The 22441-nt window shown below is 29.1% G+C and overlaps 8 protein-coding genes across 16 annotated transcripts; 4 read left to right on the top strand and 4 right to left on the bottom strand.

The window, feature by feature from the left end:
* The first annotated feature begins 866 nt into the window (after nucleotides 1-866).
* On the top strand, nucleotides 867-4970 carry LOC124499964 (glycoprotein-N-acetylgalactosamine 3-beta-galactosyltransferase 1). Of its 2 annotated transcripts, XM_047063967.2 has the most exons (5): nucleotides 867-900; nucleotides 968-1329; nucleotides 3153-3532; nucleotides 3591-4273; nucleotides 4339-4970. In XM_047063967.2, the coding sequence occupies exons 2-5, from the start codon at nucleotides 1304-1306 to the stop codon at nucleotides 4591-4593; spliced, it is 1344 nt and encodes a 447-aa protein (XP_046919923.2). In that variant the 5' UTR covers nucleotides 867-900; nucleotides 968-1303; the 3' UTR covers nucleotides 4594-4970. The 2 variants fall into 2 exon arrangements, with proteins under 2 accessions (XP_046919923.2, XP_046919925.2); XM_047063969.2 differs by lacking the exons at nucleotides 867-900; nucleotides 968-1329 and adding an exon at nucleotides 2575-2926.
* A 535-nt stretch (nucleotides 4971-5505) lies between these two features.
* On the bottom strand, nucleotides 5506-8076 carry tra2 (transformer 2). Of its 8 annotated transcripts, none has more exons than XM_075728480.1 (7): nucleotides 7802-8076; nucleotides 7609-7745; nucleotides 7479-7550; nucleotides 7122-7398; nucleotides 6941-7056; nucleotides 6626-6843; nucleotides 5506-5636 (listed from the first exon to the last, which is right to left on the bottom strand). In XM_075728480.1, exons 1-7 carry the CDS (start codon nucleotides 7814-7816, stop codon nucleotides 5611-5613), a joined length of 861 nt encoding a protein of 286 aa, XP_075584595.1. In that variant the 5' UTR covers nucleotides 7817-8076; the 3' UTR covers nucleotides 5506-5610. The 8 variants fall into 8 exon arrangements, with proteins under 8 accessions (XP_075584595.1, XP_075584596.1, XP_075584597.1 ...); XM_075728481.1 differs by having other exon boundaries at nucleotides 6626-6825; XM_075728482.1 differs by having other exon boundaries at nucleotides 6626-6822.
* A 263-nt stretch (nucleotides 8077-8339) lies between these two features.
* LOC124491962 (uncharacterized) lies at nucleotides 8340-10523 on the top strand. The gene is made up of 3 exons (XM_047054705.2): nucleotides 8340-8455; nucleotides 9577-9893; nucleotides 10004-10523. The coding sequence occupies exons 2-3, from the start codon at nucleotides 9618-9620 to the stop codon at nucleotides 10223-10225; spliced, it is 498 nt and encodes a 165-aa protein (XP_046910661.1). The 5' UTR covers nucleotides 8340-8455; nucleotides 9577-9617; the 3' UTR covers nucleotides 10226-10523.
* Nucleotides 10524-10828: 305 nt separating this feature from the next.
* LOC124494041 (uncharacterized) lies at nucleotides 10829-11830 on the top strand. Its single transcript, XM_047057185.2, has 2 exons — nucleotides 10829-11341; nucleotides 11421-11830. The coding sequence occupies exons 1-2, from the start codon at nucleotides 11230-11232 to the stop codon at nucleotides 11768-11770; spliced, it is 462 nt and encodes a 153-aa protein (XP_046913141.1). The 5' UTR covers nucleotides 10829-11229; the 3' UTR covers nucleotides 11771-11830.
* Nucleotides 11831-12510: 680 nt separating this feature from the next.
* LOC124496185 (F-box only protein 33) lies at nucleotides 12511-16443 on the top strand. Its single transcript, XM_047059679.2, has 2 exons — nucleotides 12511-12790; nucleotides 12878-16443. The coding sequence occupies exon 2, from the start codon at nucleotides 12894-12896 to the stop codon at nucleotides 14748-14750; it is 1857 nt and encodes a 618-aa protein (XP_046915635.1). The 5' UTR covers nucleotides 12511-12790; nucleotides 12878-12893; the 3' UTR covers nucleotides 14751-16443.
* LOC124496266 (endoplasmic reticulum resident protein 29) lies at nucleotides 12616-17575 on the bottom strand. The gene is made up of 2 exons (XM_047059776.2): nucleotides 17268-17575; nucleotides 12616-17197 (listed from the first exon to the last, which is right to left on the bottom strand). The coding sequence occupies exons 1-2, from the start codon at nucleotides 17379-17381 to the stop codon at nucleotides 16508-16510; spliced, it is 804 nt and encodes a 267-aa protein (XP_046915732.1). The 5' UTR covers nucleotides 17382-17575; the 3' UTR covers nucleotides 12616-16507.
* A 43-nt stretch (nucleotides 17576-17618) lies between these two features.
* LOC124496194 (ATP-binding cassette sub-family F member 2) lies at nucleotides 17619-20976 on the bottom strand. The gene is made up of 3 exons (XM_047059690.2): nucleotides 18853-20976; nucleotides 18051-18767; nucleotides 17619-17991 (listed from the first exon to the last, which is right to left on the bottom strand). Exons 1-3 carry the CDS (start codon nucleotides 19870-19872, stop codon nucleotides 17875-17877), a joined length of 1854 nt encoding a protein of 617 aa, XP_046915646.2. The 5' UTR covers nucleotides 19873-20976; the 3' UTR covers nucleotides 17619-17874.
* LOC124496173 (DNA ligase 1) lies at nucleotides 19831-22441 on the bottom strand. Its single transcript, XM_047059668.2, has 3 exons — nucleotides 22324-22441; nucleotides 21867-22236; nucleotides 19831-21807 (listed from the first exon to the last, which is right to left on the bottom strand). Exons 1-3 carry the CDS (start codon nucleotides 22399-22401, stop codon nucleotides 20078-20080), a joined length of 2178 nt encoding a protein of 725 aa, XP_046915624.1. The 5' UTR covers nucleotides 22402-22441; the 3' UTR covers nucleotides 19831-20077.

Here is a 22441-nt window from a genome sequence, read left to right as displayed (position 1 = left end):
TATATGGTTGAGAGTTATGGCTAAAATCTCATTATTATTTGTTGATGATAATGGAAAATTATTTACAATTAACTTTTATCTTTCGTTTTTACAAAAGCTAGTTTGTAAAATTTCAAGACTAATACAAAAAATGCATTGAAAAAAAAGATTTTCGGAAACTTTCTTTATAGATTATTCAAATTTCCGTAAATATTGTCAATTTTACAAAGAAAATGCTCTAATTTAGATTTTATTGAATAATTTTCATTCTATTTCTTAATTTATTCGACTTAAATTTTTGTATGAATAATTGTTAAAAAGATTTCCAGCAATTGGCATATAAAATATGCGTAAAATTTACAGCAATATTGATTTGGTGCCCAATCAACCCAATTAAAATGAATGTGGCACATGGCAGAATAATCAAAATAATAATAAAAAGAAATATATTCGTTCGATAATCAAGATTCAATGTGATTATTTTTTTTAGGGTGAAAAAATATTTATCCATAAATACTATACTATACAGGCAACAATGATGATGATGATCATCATCATTATCATAAAGTTTCTATGTGATGGCATAAAAAAAAAGCGAGAAAAAAATACTAAAAAACTAGTTTTACTGGTCCGACATTTAAAAAAAAAGACAGCTATAGCCAGCGTCAATCCAACCGATGCGATTACGGGCTGATCTGTAGGCCAATTTTTTTTTTTTGGATTTAAAATTGGATATTTATCCATCTCCGATGCTGCCATCTATTAGGTTGATTTTTAATTTGTTATTAATATCATCATCAAAAAGATATATTTTCGGTTTTGTTTCCTTCAAAGTTTTATTTTTATTTTTTTTTTTTTTTTTTGGTTTGTCATCAAATGTATGCAACAACAACAACAACAACAACAATATTTGACGTTCAGGTATCGTTGATTTCTGCTACTGCTAAATTTTTTTCATAATTTTTTTATCAATCATTTTATATTTTAGTTCATACAACAACCTACTACACAAGCTCACTCTTTCAAAATTCTATTATTTGGTTTTGTTTTCGAGAATTGGCCGGCAATTCTGTTTGTTTTATTGTAACATTTTTGAGCCACTAAATAATGACAACTAATATGGGTAGAGCAACTATAACAACAACAATAATAATGATATGAATGATTTTCTAAATGAAAATCATTATCAATCATTTGAAAAATACTCGAAACAATCATGCATCATCATTAATGGAATAAAATCAAGCTAATATAATGGTGGTCATTGTTTATTCGATCAACAACAACAACCAGAAACAAACCAAAACAAAAAGAATCAATATAAATGGCATTGATGCCAATATTGACCAGGTAGGTCATATTATCTATTAGTAGTTAATGTTATTTTCAAAGATTTTTATTGATGAATCATCATCAATACGAATTATGATCATGAACAAATTAATTATTATACATTGTTCCTGGTATGACATCATCAAAAAAAAAATTCCATATCATATACTATAACCGATTCGAGAATAAAAATTATGAAAAAAAAATTTTTATTCGAATTTTTTATATATCAATTGATTATTGTCGTTTTGGATTTTATATAAAAATTGTGTGAGATATTTTTCCTATAATTGATAAATCAAATTTAGCAGCTGTAAACTGTCATTGTTGTTATTTGATGTGTTCAAACAACAGAGAAGAGGCAGAACAAAACACCTTTAGATTTCCTTGAATTAAAAAAAAAACAGACAAACGAAAATGTAAAGCTCAAATCAAAGTGTGAGAATTTTTTTTTTTTTTTTGATAAATTCCAATGTTTTCAAAGATATATTCTATTATTACCACCGCCATTCATTTTCATTATTATTGTTGAAAATGAAAAAAATTTGTTGTAACAATTATGATTTTGTCATTATTGAAATGATGATGAAAATCCTGTTGAAAATTGAAAAATCTTCGTTTTTTTTGTTTTGTTTGTGTTTCATCCTGTATAAAATTTATATTTTTTTTTTCAATTCATTGAATAATTTCAGCAGGTGCACGCATATAAATTCATTATTTCTCGACCCATTCATTTATGGATTGAAAACCCGTGTGTGTGTGTGTATTTTTGCATAATTAGTTTATTAGTCTGTGTTTGTTATTTGTTTTTTTTCCGCCGTCTTCATTATATAATAATGAACTTTTTTTTATTTTATTCATCATTATTATTATCCGGATCACCGATATTATTATCATTATATTTCTGTTTTGACATTTGTTTTTTTTTTTGGTATTTTTCATTGACATTTTTTCTCTCTCTCTCTCTCTCTCTGTGTATGTTTGTCTTTGTTGATCTAGATTTCTGTCTGCTGAAAGTTTTGTGCATTTTTTTCCCTATTTAGTTTCCCAGATACACACTTTCATGAACACACAAACAGTTATTCATTATAATCCATCATTGGTCTTATGAATTTATTCAGATTTTAGTTTTGTTCCATTCACCTGAGTAGCAATCATTGATTATCGTTTTAATCAGACAGATTTATTTTTTTTATATTCAAGTTTGTTTTTAAAATCATCAAATTTAGAACCAAAAATGTTTTTCAATTTCAACCTCAAAATGAAACAATACCAACGATAAAAAAAAATACACATCGATAAAAAAAAGAAAACGATAGATTAATAAATTTATCTGTAAATATGTAATTATGATGATGGTGGTTGCTAAGTGTTTCTTTTTTTTTAGTACAACCATCATCGACGACAAAAATGGCAGCTATTGTGATGATTCTCATCGTGATCAGAAAAAAATGTTCAATTATAATTGTTGATCATTTGTGACTGTTTTTTTTTGTGTGTGTATGTGTGTGTGTGTGATTTCCAATGATTTCCATTTTCCGTTTGCTACGTCAATAATTATAAAAATATTTGAAAAAAACAAATCTGTTTTCAATCAATTAACGGCGAAATATTTGTTAGTAAATATGGGATGAAAGGAACTGAGGGTTTGAAATAATGAATGTTTATTATGATAGAATCGAATTTTCGAATATCATAATGTGTGCGTTTGAGTGTACCATTGTTGTTTATATATTTTTTTGTTGTTGTTGTTAAAAAAATTTTGATAAAATAATTTTAAAAAAATTCTGGAAAAAAAATATTTCTAATTTTGCCCAATTTGTTTTTATTATTGAAAAAAGGTCAGTTAAACTAATGTCGTCTCTGTCGCAAAAATCATATCCATATCAGCCATTAAATACGAATATAATAACGAATAATGGTTCATCATCATCATCATCATTATCATCGCATAAGATATCAAAGAATTTTATGATTGCCCTATTAATGGGCATGACATTTGGTTTCAGTTTTGCCTACCTGTTGATCAGTGTTGTTAATTGGGATTCATTGAAAGGAATTAGTTTTCTATCATATAGACAATCAGAATTTGATGATTATCATAATCATAATAATCATCATGATCATGATTTCGATCCACATCATCATGAACAATTAGATTCGGTGACTGGACCTAAACTTCCGGTATCATTTCATGATTTAGATGAAATATTTCACAAAGGTAAATCTTAATAATATTTTTTTTCGTAATGATTGTAATTTGTTTTTTTTTATAATAGATGAAGATATAGTTGCTCGTCATCTATCGAAAACCGTGCGTATTCTATGCTGGGTGATGACTGCACCGAAAAATCATCAAGAAAAAGCTAAACATGTGAAAGAAACATGGGGAAAACGTTGTAATACATTGATATTTATTAGCTCAGAAGCGGATTCATCCTTACCGGCAATCAAATTAGATGTTCCAGAAGGTAGAGATCATCTTTGGGCCAAAACTATTGGTGGATTCAATTATTCTTATCATCATCATCTGAATGATGCCGATTGGTTCATGAAAGCTGATGATGATACATATGTGATTTTGGAAAATCTTCGATATTTCCTTTCATCTCATGATCCTACGGAACCTGTTTATTTTGGCTGTAAATTTAAGCCATATGTTAGTCAAGGTTATATGAGTGGTGGTGCCGGTTATGTTCTCAGTAAAGAAGCATTGAAAAGATTTGTCGAAATCGGTTTGGCCAATGATCATCCGGATAAATGTTATGATAAAGAAGAAGGTGGTGCTGAAGATGTTGATATGGGCTATTGTCTTGAAGCATTAAATGTAACCGCTGGTGATTCAAGAGATTCATTGGGTCGTGGTAGATTCTTTCCATTCGTACCGGAACATCATGTCGTACCAGGTCATGTGGATCGAAATTTTTGGTATTGGAAATATATTTATTATCCATCACAAGAGGTAAATATTTTTTTTATGAAAACAAAAAATTTATTCTAATTTGAATTGTAATAAAAAAAATACAGGGTCTAGGATGTTGCAGTGATACAGCCATATCATTCCATTATGTTAGTCCAAATATGATGTATGTTCTTGAATATTTAATCTATCATCTTCGTCCATATGGCATATCAAGTTATGTTCGTCCACAAGATCAAAAATTACTTGAACATCACCAACAACAAGAATTGCAAACAAAAACCATCCCAGTGGAAGAAATCACCAAGAATGATGATGATAATAATAATAATAATGTTGAACATCGTAATATTAACGAATGAAAATTTAAATATTTTTTCAACAAAGATCTCTTTCAACACCGAATCCATTATCATCATCGATACAAACACCATCAAGTGATTCTCATCCTTGTGATCGATATATATTCAAGAAAACATTCCCATTTATTAGATTCAAATACAACCAATTTAATAACCGTATTCGAACAGCCAATCTGGTTTTCTAGTCCAATTTTTTTTTTATTTTTTGCTTGTTTACCAGCAAAAATAGAAATTCATGTTCGTATTTTATTTTCATTCCAATTTGTAAAAGCAAGTTTTTTTTTATTATTTAGTTGAAACGAAAAAATATAAAATATATTAATGAAAATAAAATTGAAGAGAATTTTTAAACTTTTTCAATAAAATATAATTACGTACCTGATGTGTGCACCACCCAATTATTTACGAATATCAGATATTCGAATCCGAAAAATACTTACCCAACATTAGTGATTCATTTATTTATGGATACAATATATTCACATACACTATTTTCAATGGCTTCATTAATATTGCATGCATTCGATAATTATTTCACATGTTCACATGATGAAAGAATGAAACATTTGTCATAGATTTTTCATAGTTTGTCAGAATGCATCTTGAATATTCTACAGAAATTTGTTGTTCATCATCCACCACCGAACATCAACCGAATGGTGAACCTGAGAGTTTTTTTTATTATCCACAAAACTTCAAACTTCAATCAAGTGAATAATACTTCATCATTGAATGGTTGTTTTTTTTTGGATTTTTGAAGAATTCGATTCGCTGACGATTTGATCAATCATCAATTGTACTAATTTTTGATTAATTTTTTTTTTTTGAATTTTTCTGGCCGAATCATTCTTGCTAATTGTTTTTTCTGTCTTTTGATTTCTAGCTGCCAAATGCTTGCCCAAAAGTACTCTTCATCATCGCTACTTTTTTTTATATATTTCAAATCCTTTTGTTTTTTCTGTTTTTCTTCAAATCATCATCAAAATCATCAATCAAATCATAAACAATAATTTTCATTCAATTTTGGATTTTTCTTCTGAATCCTTTTTATATGGAAAGGGAAAAAAGAAATTTTTTTAAAATGTTTTAATTGTTTAGCATATAAGATTAATAAGTTGATAAATTATAGTATCGAATGTAATTATCTATCATGTTTTTTTTGTGTTTTCAATATTTAGGGTAACGAAAAATGAAAAATTTGGTGAAAAAAAAGAAAGAAAAAACAAAAGAAAATTTGTATATATTTGGGCATATAGAATGATTTTTGCTCGGATAATGATTATGAAAAAAAATATAGAAGATAAGATCGAAATACATTTAGCCGAATCAACACAAAGTAATTTTTTTTTGTATTATTGTGATATATAGATTTTGCGTCAGATTATGTGAAAAATGAAATGGAAAAAAAACAGGAGAAAAAAGGGTTATTCATAATCAAATTAATTGACTGACATTGTTGCTATACACACACACACACTTTCAGAATGATTCAAAATTGAATCTCATATATAATGATATAAACTGCATATTATTATACTTTAGTGATATCATCGATTCTTGTAAGTTAAAAAAATTCTGGCACAAATACACATTTATGTAAACACACAAACACCACAATCATCATTTTTGTCATAAACATTTCCTATATGAATGTCGTATATGTGTAGGTATGAATTTTAGAAAAAAAATCAATACTCAATTTGAAGCATATATTTGACGCCTAGTGAAAAGAATCAAATCATTATATATATATTGATTATAGAATAAGGAAAAAACATTATTCATTAATTGATCAGGTTGAAAAATGGCCAATGACTTTAAAAAAAATCATGGATTGATTGAAATTGTTTTTTTGTGATTTTCATATCTAGTATGTAAAAGTTGGTTTTGTTTGTTTGAGTATGTCTCTGTTCGGATTGTAGATGAAAATCGGCAAGGATTTACCGATTAAGTGATATTTTTTTTTTTTTTTGATTCTTTCAAGCATAACTAGACATAAAAACTCTGCCCGAACGTTTAAATGGATACTTACGAGGGGAAAATGAACGTGAACGAGATCTTGAATATCTTGCCGATGATGTATGTCCCCCTCGTCGATCTCTTGATGAATATGAATGAAATGGTGATGGTGAACGGCGACGATGATGATCACTACTACCACTACCACCATATCCAGATGAATTCCGATATCCACGATTATAGTTACTTCCCCCGCCTCTATCTCCACCACTGCTGCTTCGATAACGAGGACTTACAATTAGCAAAAGTATGAAAATTTAAACAAAATTTAGCGAAATCCGAAATATATGGGATAATATCCAGATTTAAGCTATAATTTTAAACTTACTGAGTTGGTTTGCCCATATAAATTCCAGGTGTTGGTGTATGTGCTCGTTGAGTTATAGAAAAATCAACACGTATTTTACGACCATCAATTTCCATGCCATTACAACGATCTTTAGCCTGTAAATATATTCAGAATTTTAAAAATTAGATTCATCATCAATTAACAAAAAAAAACGCCTTACTTCAACGGCATGATTTCTGTTTTCAAAATAAACAAAAGCAAAACCACGAGAACGCCCAGTTTGTGCATCATAAACAATTTGTACGTCTTCAATGGGACCATATTTTGAGAAAACATCTTTAAGATCACGTTCTTGTGTGTAGATTGATAGGCCAAAAATTCCTAGACAACGGCCAGAAGGTGGATTTTCACGATTACCAACATGTCGTCGTCGAGATGACATTGGTGAACGAGATCGTTTTGTACGACGACTGGAAGAATCAGGTGAATGTCTTGAACTTTATTTTTTGTAAAAAAAAGGAAAAATATAAAACATGTTATTTCTGAAACACAAACAAACAAAAGAGTAAATTCTTACTATTTGCGACTTTTTCCACGTGAACCACTTCGTGAACGAGTTTTACGATAACGTCTTGAATTGCTGCGACTTCTAAAATTTTTTAAAAAAGAAATTTATAGAAAATTTATTAAATAGAATTTTGACATACCTTGAGCGTGATCGACCAGCTGGCCTTGGTGAATGCCCATTAGCTGAACGATTTGATTCGTGTTCAGAATCTTGTTGTGAAGCAGAACGATCATCAGCATCTGGTGAACCACCATTACCCATTTGTTCGGAAGAATCCTAAATCAAAAAATGACGAATTATTCACACTTTAAAATCAATTTCATTCAACATACTTCACGATCACTCATTATGAACACAAAAAAAAATGAGTCAAATCAACAAAAAAAAGTACAATTTTCACAAAAAACGACTAAATTTTTCTTGAAAATTCCCGAATTTGACGATGAATAACAAAACAACACCAAAAGATGTAATCCACTAAATTTCAAAATGTTAGTTCGAATTTGAAATTAGAAACAAAATCAACTCAAAAAAAAGAAAACGTGCTTTGTACCACCAACAAATACAACACACACACACACAATGACAACTTCTATGGCGTGTTCATGGCCTTGCAAATGGTTGCTCTTCTTCACTTGCATGATACAAGGATGCTGCCATCTATCAATTGATGGCCGAAATACAAAAGTATTTTTTAAAAAATTGGATTTGTGATTATTATGTGAAATGTTCGATCAATATTGACAAGCAATCGAATAGATTCAATTGAATAAAAAAAAAACTTTTGAATATTTTCATTTTTTTTCTACAAATCAATAAAAAAGGATTTAACCTCGAATTGTCACCCACACACACACACAAAAAAACAACAAAATCGTGTATCAATTCCACAATACATTTCGAAAATATTCAAACATTTTATCATTGAACTTGAAATTATTATTAGAAAAATTGAAATAATTTTGGTCACGATTTATGATTGTACGGTACGTATTTATTATTATGATCATCCATACCATTCATTCATTCATTCATTCATTCATGAGGATCTATATCACGGACAGAATCGAATCGTAGTCTTCATAATCCACGTGACAAAAATAAATAAATGATGATGATTGTTGTTATGATGGCGGCGTGGGTGTTTTCCTTTTTTTTATGTTTGTCGATTATTATTATCATTATTGTTATAAATAGTTGCAAAATTCATAAACGATATTGTTAATTGTCAATTATCATATATAGAAGACCGAAAAAAAATGATGAACAACAACAACAACAACGAAAAAAAAACATCTGTCCATTCCGATCATCATCATCATCATCATACAGTGCATACAAAAAAAAAGACAACGATAAATTCGAATGGAACGAATGCGAATTATTATTATTATTTTTGAAATAATTTTTCATTTTTTTTCAAGAAAATTGATCTTGAAGAGTTTTTTTTCTGTAATGATGATGATGATGATGATGGCTGTTTAATGATGATAATTCTTTCGAATGTTTTAATATGTCTGTCTATGTCATCTTGGAACAACAAAAACAAAGCTAAAATTAGCAATTCGAGACACAAACAAAATGGATGTTTATGGAAACAAAATCAACAGGGGGATGGATGGATGGGAAACCATCATATAAGACAAGTAAAGATAATCGATTTAACATCGTGACTAAATAGAGAGAGAGAGAGTGGACACATTACACACACACACACACACACATACACAACATTAAATGTGTTTGAAAATGAAATACAATTGAAAAAAAATGAAAGTGTTTTTTTTCGTTTTTTTTACTTTCTCAATTCCTAAAAAAAAACCATTTGCCGATTCTTTTCTTTGTTGCCTATTTAAAGCGTAAAACATTATATTAGTGGTTTTATTATTAGTTCACCATCAAATGTCCAACGACGATCAATGATCAGGAAACCCATCCTATGAATTTTATTTTGTACCTGGTTGTTTTTTTTTCGTTTTTCTGGTTTTTTATTTTTATTTTTATTTTTTTTTTTTGGCTATAAAAACGGTACGATAATTTTTCTTTTCTCTCTTTCTTTCGTTCACAATTGCGACCAAAACGAATAAAATTAAATTGGCTACTATAGCCAAACGAAGTGGTAGCCTACCTCCACCAATTCCAGGTCGAATGTCAAATAATCATCGAACAAATGTAATCTGTTCGACAACGACAACAACAACATCATTATCACCATTAAATTCATCATTAAATACATCATCATCATCATCATCAGCATCAACGGGTAATCTATTACAACATACCCGACAAGCTTGTTATAGAATGTCATATGTATTGGTATCGACCGATGATTTTCATCGTGGTCCAACACGAATATCGACAATTGATCCATATCTACATGAAAAAGTTCCATTCACTGTCATCAAGGATAGTCTATATTTTCAGGTGAAAAAGAATGATTTTTTTCACATTATTTTTTTTTGTTTGTTAGCAAATAATTTTATTTTAATGTCAATAATATTTTAAATTCCTATATGTTTGAATAATCAAAATAGGCTGAACCACAATATGATCCACATGGACGATATTGGAAATTTCGTGTTGAAGATGCGCCTGTACGTGTATTGAATAAATTATTGGATCTTGGCTATAAAGTATTGACCGGTACAAGTCTATCTAGTACATATGAACATAAACAACCTGGACATGCATGGACATTGTTTCGTGATCCAAATGTTCGATATTCAATCATGCATACAAATAATAATAATCATTGATTATATATAATCAAATATTGAATTTATCACCATCAATCCATTATATTAAAAAACAGAAAAAAAACAAAACAAAAACTCATTTATTTTAAAATCATTTCCATGTTTCTTTGATAATAATTTTTGCTGATTTTTAATTTCGAATACCACACACACGCACACACACACACACACAAAATGAGGAAATAAAATTTCATTTTTTCTTCTCCTCCTTTCATCAATTTATCCATTCATCCATCCATCCATATATACGATTATTTAATCTTGTAAATTGATGATGTTTACGGCAATACGGTAATCATCATCATTATTATATAAACATTTAATTTTCCGGATTGCAGCCATTGGATTGTTGTTCGTTTGTTGTATGATCAGGTGTGTTTTCGAATGTTTACTCTGTGTATGTGTGTGTGTGTATTATTATTTTATATATGTTTATAAGATTCGAAATCCAACAACAAGAACAAAAAAATCACTCCACCCTTTTTTTACTCCAGTGTTAATTCAATGGAAAAGTTTTGGTTTAGTTTTTTTTTTTTTTTTTTTTGAATGTTTTGATTATTTTTAGATCTATATCATCACTGTCATTTTATATTTAGAAAAATTATTCAACAATCGAAAGTAAAACTTGTTTAGTTTGTTTATTTTTTTCTCGATTGTTTGATTGAGAAACTGTTTGACTGTATGGATTTTTTTTCGGTATAGTCGCTGTTGAGAGTATGTGTCCGGCAATTTTTTTTTTTTTTTTTTTTTTTGCTAATAAAATAATAAAAAAGAAAGTAGCATTACATCCCATTTGATCCAAAATTTTGTTCATTTGTTCGATTTCATATATACAAAACAACAAACAAAAGATATAAATGAAGTTAACATTTTGTTGACCATGTTCATTCATTCGTTTTTCATGACGGCATTCGTTTTGTGTTTAAAGTTTTTTGTAAGAAAAAATTCAAAATTTTACGATTCAAAATTTTTTTTTTTTTTTTGAAATCTTAATAAATTGTGACATGTTATCAATATTTTTGCAACAAAAATTTTCAATAAAAATCATAATATTCATCATAACAATTATTGTATTCGAATTTATCATCAATTCAAATCAGACATTTGTACCAAAAGGTATTTTTGTCTTTGATTTAAAATTAAATTTTAATGTTTTTTTTTGTTTTTGTTTTTTTTTGGTACCACAAACATAAAGGTCGAAAATGTCGTCTACAAGAGATGCATTGTGATATTATGCATCCAGAGAAACAATGTTGTCCTGGTACCAGTTGTGGTGTAAAAAGAATCAATAATAATCTTGTCAATATATGTATGATGTGTCTGGATATTGGTGAATCTTGTGGTGGAAATGATTCAAAAACATCCTGTTGTCGTGGTTTACGTTGCCAAAAAATTACTGCATTATCAAATGCTTGTATTCCGGTTGCCGATTTTAAATTCTATCCAGATTATGAGACAGATATTAATGTTGATGATGATCAACAACGTAATAATAATTCACCACAACAAATTTCTCTTGCATCATTATTAATGTTAAGAGGATGATGATGAATGGTAATAAATTGATATTGGAATCATAATATCATAATCATAATAAAATTTTTATTTTTGTAAATATGAAAAAAAAATTTTTTGAATTTGTTTTCTATGCACAAATTTTCAACGATTACGGAAGTTTTTTTTTTGATTTATTCGAATGATAAGTTTTTGATGATAATCTATCTCATGGAAAGCGCGCGCATCATTTATTTATCCTCAATAATATCAATTTAATAATATACCTGTGTATCATCATATCATATATATAGAGATCGAAAGTATATAAATTCAAATATGTAGTAGTGGTATTAAAATGAATAAAAAATTGATACTTTAATCTTTAAAATTTTCATTAATGCTTGCTACTACCATGAATATTGAATAAATGTGTATATAATAATGTTGAATATATATGTTTGAAATCCGTTTTTTATTTTGGAATAGAAAAATAGATACAGTAATATCCCGCTTAACGCTGCATCAATCAATTTCATTTTAACGCTAAATTCAACAACCATAAAATGATCAAATACTAATACTGTATGTATTCAGTGATTACATAAGTAATCAAAATTGACATTATTTAAAGAATTTCTAACCCCAATAAATTGCAAATTAAGATAGGCAGCTTTATGTTCAAAATTTTTGGAACGTAACATTCGCGTTAAGCGGGATATTACTGTACAATAAATACAATTACGCAGGCGCTATTTGTCGAATGTCATCGAAATCGAATCCAATGGCGTATCTTTTTTTTGTGTGTGTCCCTTGATTTATTTTATATACACAAAAAGATTTTTTTTTCTATTTAGTTTTGTTCACTTTACTTTTGTTATTATTAATATTGTTGTTGTTGATCTTTGATGATGATGATGATGATTTTCTTGTAATCCTGGTAGCATTTTTCTTCTTTTAGCTATAATATTCTTCAATAAATAGGATTATTAGATAGTTATCCGAAATTTCAACAACAACAACAACAATAAGAAACATTCAAAGAATATATCGTTTTTTCTGGTCCAAAAGGTTTGAAATTTTTTTTATTTGAATTTTTTGAGATTTTTTCCTTGAGGCCCCACTAGATATAATTGACTTTGTTTTTGTTTTATTTAGTAATCAATGTGATCCAATGAATCGTGATTCAGATGCCAAATTTAATAATAAACAACAACACCATCAACAACAATATATCATCTTATCATATAGAAATAGATCATTGAAAAGAGATCTAAAATTTATTAACCATCCAAATACTTCCATTTCGAAAAATAATGAATACATTACAAATGATCATCAATCAAATATTATTGATTGGAAAAATCTACCATTGGTGATATTATATAAAATATTTGCCTATCTTTCATCAACGGAACGGTTGCAAGCATCATCTACCTGTAATTCATGGCGAAATGTTATCTATCATTCAACATTATGGCCACAAAAGCATTTAAAGGTCAATCTTTGTCCACATAAATTTGTTTTGAGCGAAAATGAACATTATCAGAACCAGCAGCAGCAGCAACAACAACACCAACAACAATCTTTATCATATGGTTTTCATACATTTCGTCTTCAAGATTCATATCTTTATCAACAAAATATTAATAATGTAACTTGGATGAAGATTCGTAATGATAATTTAAATAATCGGAAACCAAATCGAAAAAATTTCAATGAGCAGCTAAAATTATTTATACAAAAATGTTCACGTTTTTTAAATGGCATCACATTTTATTTTGATCCAAATTCATCACACAATGTATTAGACTTGATCAAAATAATCAAGTTTCTATCCGAAAATGAAGTTGCTATATATGAAATGAATGATAATCGTCAAAATTTTTATGCCAATTGTCGTAATCTTAAATATTTTTCAATTATACCTGTAACTACATTGGTACGATGCGCTTCCGATCAACGTTTTATGTCACTTTATTCTGGCCTAACCGAAGCAATTCGTTTTCTATTCTCCAAATGTAATCAATTGGAACATGTATCGTTGGGTGATCTACACGAACTTATTCATGCAAGTGATGCTTTTCTGTCACAATTTTTCAAAACAGGCGTTCATCAAAAATTACAATGTCTACATTTAAGTTCGATCAAAGGTGATATTGTTCGATATTTACCACAACAAATGACCACGCTTGAACATTTGGAAAAATTCCATTCATTAAATCATTTATCATTGGATTTTGATGTGCTCAATACAAAAGTAATCAGTATTTTAAGCAAAATTGATACACTTCAATTATTGTCAATCAACGTACATCGTTTTAATCGTAATCATCCTGGTATATCATCATCAGCATGGTCACGAATTGTAACCAATCTGCCAAATCTAAGTGTAAACCTTAATCTATTACATACAGAAAGCAATAATTTTCAAATTATTATCGATTCATTATTGAATACTGAAATGCCTATCAAACATTTTAAAGCTTATTATCTTGAATTTAAAGATGAAAATTCATCAACAATACTTTGTAATATGCTTGAAATACTTAGTCGAACTCATATGAATACTCTTGAATCGTTGACATTGATCGATCATTTAAATAGTCCTAAAAATCATTTAAAAGCTGTCACGCCAAATGTTTTGATCATGCTTTGTTGGCGTTGTCGAAATCTTAACAATCTTACTGTTATCGGTTATGAAACAACCGATAGAGAAATTATAGCAATGGCTCGACTTCGTGGTGAATCTCTACAATCGTTTTATTTTCCTTCCTGTTGCATACAATTAAGCGAAATATTCACTAAATATAATTATTCACCAGTTTTCAGTGAATTTTTCATCAATTTTGATATGGCTAATCAATATGCACAACGTAGTTTTCGGGATGCTGTTTCATTACCATTGAAACGTAATTGGCAACCAATACCTACTCATAAGATACCAGAAATAATAGCTACAGGATTTCTTCCTCAAACAACTTATCATCGAACCATTTTGGAACAGAAAAATAGTCATTGTATTCATTGATCTTTTATCGTATTTTTTTCGCTCAAGTAGGCGATAACAAACGATTACTGTGATTAAAGAAAAAAAATTCATTCTATAATAGATAGTGAGAGAAACAAAACGAGGCAAATCATCATCTCATAGGAAAAACAAACTTAAATTCCTGATGAGTATTCCGGAGGCCAATTTATCATTTGAATAGCTGAAACAAAAAAAAATTTCGAAACTTAATTCATTTGATCATTGAAAATGAAAGCGAATCATAATATTAAAATTAATAATTGAACATCAACTGTGATATGAAACAACGTAAATAAGTAAAAAAAAAATAACGGCGATAAAAATAATTGTCAAACTAAATATTTTTCAATTGTAATCATCAACCAAATAATTGCCGATTGCCTTTGATTTTCAGTGGCTACATCATTCAAGTATACGAAAAAAAAACAAATAAACTAATCAATCAGCCATTGAATATTAGATTTTCATCATCATCATCATTTCATATTAAAAAAACTATCCATCATCATAGTTTGAAAAAAATTATTTTAAATTCTCACCAGCAACAAAAAATTTTAATTATCAACCATCATAAATATCACCTTGATATATAATTATCTGACACATTCCTATCATATGATAAACAAAAACAAAAATGACGCAACTAAATCACCTCAATGAATAAACCAACCGATTCGATTGTGATCTTCGACATACAAAAAAAACAATATCAAGAAAAATTTAATTCATAGTAATTAATCATTATCACCGGATAATCAGTCCATTTTTCTTTCTGAAATTTGAATCTCAAGCTTAGTTTTGTTTCAGTCATCAATTTTAAAATCATCATAAACTTTTTATACATGAAAACCAAAAATACACCGTCGGCAAGCACAATGAAATTTTTTGTTTTCGAAATGAAAAATAAATACAAAGTGATTTGAATTTCAAACAAACAAACAAACATATTGATTAATCATTGCTAAAAGGATGAATATTTGAAATCACAAAATTCATCAAGCATACGAACTGTGATATGGTGAAAACAAAAACAAATGAATAATGATCATCATATTTTTTTGGAAAATATCTGAAAATGTTGATAATAAATTCTTGAAATCCTTTATAAGATAGCTACAATTTCTGACAAACAAATTAATCAAGCCATTAATTCTATTTCTATTATTATTTTCGTTGATATTTTGTTACCTCTAACCATTTTCAAAAAAAAGAACCAGTCAAATCACTTACATACATTTAAAACAAAAAAAAAATGGTTTCAAAAAACCAACTCAATAATAACCAAACAAATAACGAATGCATATCTTTTTTCCTGTCATCATCATCCCATTAAATAATTGGACACAATTGTCATCCACTGTTATATTCATATATTATGAATATATTGTTGTTATTATTAATAATAAATAAAAAAACCATCACTACCACCACCCCTACAAATACGATTACATCGATTTTGAATGAAAATATGTGGCCAATATAACCATAATAATAATCATCTGAACAAAAAAAAAACTCATGGACTGAGTCAATTTTTAATCATTATATAACAATTATATCACTTATATATCTGAGATTAGCAAAGTTTATATATTCCCTGTACTTTTGTTTTGTTTGTTTTATTAAATTTTTTGTCTAGCAATTTTTAGTAATAAAACTTGAATAATAAAAATGAAATTTTTTTTTTCCAAAATTAAGACAATTATCTATCGATTCAAAAATGAAATGAGTAAATTTTTTTGTTGTTGTAAATTTTATTACAATTCATCTTTGCCGATTTTGGTCATGGATAATGAACGAAAACTATCCACAATATTCAGACGATTTTTGAGATCAACTTTTTTCTGATCAGATAATTTACCATTCAACAGGTTACGAATACGTTCGAATTCACTTTCAATAAATATATCTCCACGTTCTAGAATTCTTTCCATTATTTTTACATAAATTTTTGCCGAATTTTTATGATCTTCATTTCTCATATTGTTCATTTGTTTTTCAGTATTTTTTAATATTTTCTTACGTTTTTCAGCTGATTTATTATCGCGTATAAAATCTTTGGCCAGATTATCAAATTCTGGTATACAAGATTTTAATTGAAATGATAATCCTGGAACATTGGTTCGAATGAAATCACGTAATGTATAGGAATCAAATTGTTTTCCATTAAAACGAATTGGATTTTCGAAATTTTTTTCACGATACAGGAATATGACAGGCATATTCTCAGGACCAGTAATATTATATTGTTTGGCCAGTTTTTGTTCTTCGGTCATTTCATTCTTATCCATATCATCAGCTTGATATGGTACGACAATATGTCCAACAAATATATCCATACTGAAACGTAATTCTTCGGCAAGAATTTTATACTCTGCATCCTTATCTGGGTTCACTGAATAACTTTCATCAAATTTTACAATAACAGCTTTAAAATTGGAAATTATCTGCATTTATTAAAAAAAAAAAATTCATTAGATTTTGTTTAAAAAGAAAATAAAAATTAAATTTCGATACTTTTTTCGCATTAAAATATGAAAGTTTAGCCACTAATAGTTCATCCTCTTGCGAATAAACAATTTTTGCCGACAATATGAATGATAAAATCAATAATACATTGAAAGAAATCATGGTTTTGCCGTATGATAATTTTGATAACAATAAAAACAAAAAAAAATAATGAAAATTCTGGCTTCAAAATTTGATTTGAATGCAATTTATTGAAATTTTTTCAAATTTATTCATAAATTCGATGAATTGAATGATTACGTGTTCATCGTGGATTGGTGGTCGACGAGTCATGACGACATATTAAGCACCGTTATTAACCATAGAAAATACAAATGAATGTTGTTGGCCTATATAATATAATAAAATTAAAATTGTTGCCATTTTTTATTTGATTGTTTATGAAAAAAAAAATAATAAAAGGAAACAATTTAAACATGAATATAAACGATTCAAGACAAACAAAATAAACAAGAATCGTAATCGTAATTATCAATTAAATAATAATAATAATTAATTAATTAATAATAAAATTAATGACATATCATAGCAATAAATGTATCCTAATAAAGATCAATCCAGAGTTTTTCCACCTTGTTTTGTTCGTGTTTTTGATTTAATCTTTTTGATTATCTTTCAATATTTTTTCACGTAAAAATTCTTTGTACTCTTGTATGGTTGCATCCCATTTCGTGACGGTTTCTTTTTCACAGATCCAAATTTCTTCGGCCACCTTTTTTTAAAAAAAAAACAATTAATGAAAATGAACATAAATGCGAATAGAAAAGTTACCTGGCTGATTAGACGGAAATCGTGACTAACCAATACCATACCACCTTCGAAATCATTGATAGCATCGGCTAAAGCATCAATGGTTTCCATATCTAAATGATTGGTTGGTTCGTCCAAAAGTAAAAGATGCGGAACTTGCCAGGCCAACCAAGCAAATACAACTCTACATCGTTGTCCATCGGATAATTGTCGAATGGGACAAATCTGTTGCCGGCCTGTCAAACCATAGCGGCCAATAATTTTACGCATCTCTTCTTTTTCCTTGACTTCAGGGAAACTTTTCATCATATATTCGAGAGCTGAAATATCAAGCTCAAGTTGTTCATGCAAATGTTGGTGATAACGAGCAATCTTCAAATGTGAATGTGTCCGTACCAATCCTTCGGTTGGTACTAACTCACCACATAACAACTTCAACAGTGTAGATTTTCCCGCACCATTTGGACCGACCAAGGCCAGACGAGAATCCAGATCGATACCGAAATCAAGATTTTTATAGATCCAAGGTGTAGTGTCACTATATCGAAATGAAACATTTTGTACCATAATAACCGGCGGTGGAATTGTACCACAAGATGGGAAATAGAATGAGACATTCTTATCGTTTACAACTCGCTCAGTTAATCCACTAGCCATCATTTTGCCTAATGTTTTTTCTTTACTTTGTGCTTGTCGAGCTAATTTGGCGCTACCATGACCAAAACGAGCAATATAATCCTGGGACACAAAAAAAAATTTTATTATTCATTAGAACCAAAAGAATAAATAATGGTGGACAAATAAAATTTAATCTTATACTTACTTTCATATGGGCGATTTGTGCTTGTTCCCAATTATATCGCTTCATTTGATTCTCGAGCAATTCAAGACGAGTTTTAACAAATGCATCATAGTTGCCAGTGTAATATTTCAATTTACTTTTAGTCAAATGAATAATATTAGTGCAAACACCATTAAGAAAATCCTGTGAATGTGATACGATCACCAATATTCGTTTATATGATTTCAGTTCTTCTTCAAGCCATACACAAGCATCTAGATCAAGATGATTAGTCGGTTCATCTAAAAGCAATAAATGAGGCTTAACATATAAAGCACGGGCCAAAGCGATTCTCATGCGCCATCCACCAGAAAAATCTTTGCATTTCTTTTCTTGCATATCCTTATCGAATCCAAGACCGCGTAGAATATAAGCGGCTTTAGCTTTAGCTTTGTCTGCATCAATTTCATCAAGACGATCATAAATATCGAGCAATTGTTCTTGACTTTCTTCATCATCATATTGAACCAATTCTTCAGCTAATGCTTCTAATCGTGTTCGTTCTTGATCAACGTTGAGTACAGCTTGAAGAGCGGTCATTTCTGATGGTGGAATTTCTCGAGTAAGATAATAAATATCTATATGATCTTGGATGGGCACTTCACGCCGTCCAAGACATGATAAAAATGTAGATTTTCCACAACCATTAGCTCCTATCAAACCATATCGTCGGCCACAATTTAATTCAATTTTAGTATCAGACAATAATTCAACGCCATGAAAAGTGATGGAAAAATTATCAATTTTAATATCACGAGAACGGGGATGAATACCCAATACACCGGTACATGAACGAGCTTCAGAATTCAATTTCATATCATGTTCAAGTTTTTTGACCAATTCTTCTTCTTCAGTAAGAGGTAAATCATTGTTATCACCATTGATCAATGATGACCCATTTTCATTTGATTGTTCTTTGGTCAAATCTTTTTTATTACTATGTTTACTTTTAGCCAATTCTTTTTTCTTGGCTTCACGTCGTTTTTTATTATCAGAGGGCATTTTTCGGCTGGAAAATAATAAAAACAAAACAAAAAATTACAGAAATATAAAGAAAAAAAATCAGAGGAAAATCAAGAATGAAATGAGAGAAAATTCTCTTTAGGAGCACGTGAAATGTGTGTGAAACAGAAAAGTTTATTCATATAAGATGTAACCAAATTGTATAAAGAATTTTTTGCGCAAATTTTCAAATTTCCATAACAATTTAATAGAATTCATCTGTTTTGGATTTAGAATTACTTTCATTCTGTTCATCATTATTATTATCATCTTCATTGTTGGCCGAATTCATTTGATTTTCCTGATTTAAATACATTTCAGCAACTTGAGCGGCTGTTGTTCCATCTTCAGGTTTTTTATCATCACGAACTTTGATGAACCGTGGAAAACGTAATGATATTCCTTTTTGAGGATCAATAATACCGATAGCAGCTTTATAAACGGGCGAAATAGATAAATCGGCACATTTAATTTCCCAAACTTGATTCGCTTCAAACCAAACATCAGCTTTTAATGTTTCATCCACATTATAATAGGATTTTGGCTTTGATATGCTTAAATCTTTTAATGAAGTAGATAAAGTGGCCAAATCTTCATCGGAAAATCCTGTGCCAATCTTACAAATACTTTGAAATTCATCATTCTTATCATCATAACAGGCAAGAAGAAAACCACCATAAAAGCCGGTTCTTTTGCCACGTCCATAATATGCTCCAATCGGTATTAAATCCAACGTATCACCAGTGCCTTCTAAATAATCTTTCTTAAGTTTAAGCCATTTAAATGAACGTTTGGCTATTTCATAGCTTGCATCTTTATGCAATGTTTTTACCATCAATCCTTCGCATTTATTCTTAATGGATTCATCTAAAAATTCTTGAATAACATCAATATCATTCAGATCTTTACTTGAAGCCCGCATAAATTGACCTTCTATAAATTCGAAATTCTCCTGAAGTAATTGTCGTCGTTCATATAACGATTTTTTAACCAGAGATTCATCATTAAAATAAATCAGATCGAATGCAAAAAGACATATATGAACTTTGATATCGGATTCTTCCACATTTTTACGTTTTCTTGTGCTCAACACTTGAAATGGAAGAATTTGTTTGTTAACAACATCATAGGCTACTGCTTCACAATCGATAATGAAACTTTTCACATCGCTTTTCATAACATCTGGCATCAATTTTACAATATCAGGATATTTTCCAGTATTGTTCTCTTGATTACGGCTATAGATGTAGATTTTACCTTGATTATCCAGATGAATTTGTGCTCGTTCACCATCGTATTTATATTCACATGTAAATTCTAATCCTTCTAATCGTTGTAAAACTTCACGAACTCCTTTGGTAGGATGAGCTAACATGGGCTTTAGTGGTATTCCAGGTATTAGATAACATGATTTGGAAAGATCGTCGAAACCATTTTCCAATAAGGCCGGAATTAATTTATCATAATTCGGACATTCATTGAACGCTGTCTGCAATAGTGAAACATTTTTGTTAAGTTTTTCTTTAAATCTTTCCGAGTCAAGTTGTTTTCTATTATCGGGATTTTTATAAATCATATATGCTTGTGCTATAGCTGTAATTAATGATTTTTCACCCAGTCCAATTCTCATTTTTCCGGACAATGCACGCATAATATATCGTGATTCAATTGGCTGTGAACAGGTAATTAAACTTTTAATTTTTTCCACTTTGTTTGACATAACATTACGACCGGTCATTGTAGCAATCGATTTGAAAGTATCGAATACATGTTGAACAGTAAGTGGTTTTGGTTGTACCAGTAATCGTTGATTCGTTTTAGAAATTTCAGAACAAGAGCCAATGTCTCCAATGTCATTGAGCTGTTTTTTTAGCTGAGCCATATTACGGCCAGTAGCTTCCGATAATGCTTTCATCAATAAAGATGTCCCGATACCTAATGTAAATAAGGTGGGAAAAAATTAATTTTTATATTGAAAAAACATTTTACCTTACCAAGTTCAATGCCTTCATAGTCTGGCGCAACTTTATTCAGACAAAGATATATTGATTTAACTAAATCTTCATGTGATAAAGCCATCACTGATGATATATAATTACTCATTATTTCGATACTTTTCAAACGACCACTAACATCTTCAATAGCTGAGAATGTTTTAGCCAAAGCAATAAAAGGTACCTTTTCATTTGTTTTCCAACAGGCATCATTGACCATATCATATTTGGATTTGGATGGATCATAACTATTTTTATTTTCATTCGATGGTTTAAAAAGAAACATTTTTCTATCCAATTTTTTGGCACGCCTTTTCTGAAAACATTTAACCGAGGTACAAAACAATTTCCGATGAATTGGAATGAATGACTTTAAATAAAGAATGGGTGAAAAAATGCAATATAAATTATAAAATTGTAATGTTTATATTTAGAAATTTAGAAACAAAAATAATACCGATAATATAAGTTGTCGATTAAAAAAAGCGCGTAAAAATATTTTTCTCATTGGATCATCTGAATCATGAGTAAACATTTTCGAAAAAACTTTCTCCCATCCCAATGATCTCGAAACA

This window comes from Dermatophagoides farinae, chromosome 2 (genome assembly GCF_024713945.1).
Source record: "Dermatophagoides farinae isolate YC_2012a chromosome 2, ASM2471394v1, whole genome shotgun sequence".
Lineage (NCBI taxonomy): Eukaryota > Metazoa > Arthropoda > Arachnida > Sarcoptiformes > Pyroglyphidae > Dermatophagoides > Dermatophagoides farinae.
The sequence above is the reverse complement of the archived record's forward strand: the minus strand, read 5'-3'. Positions and strand labels throughout refer to the sequence as shown.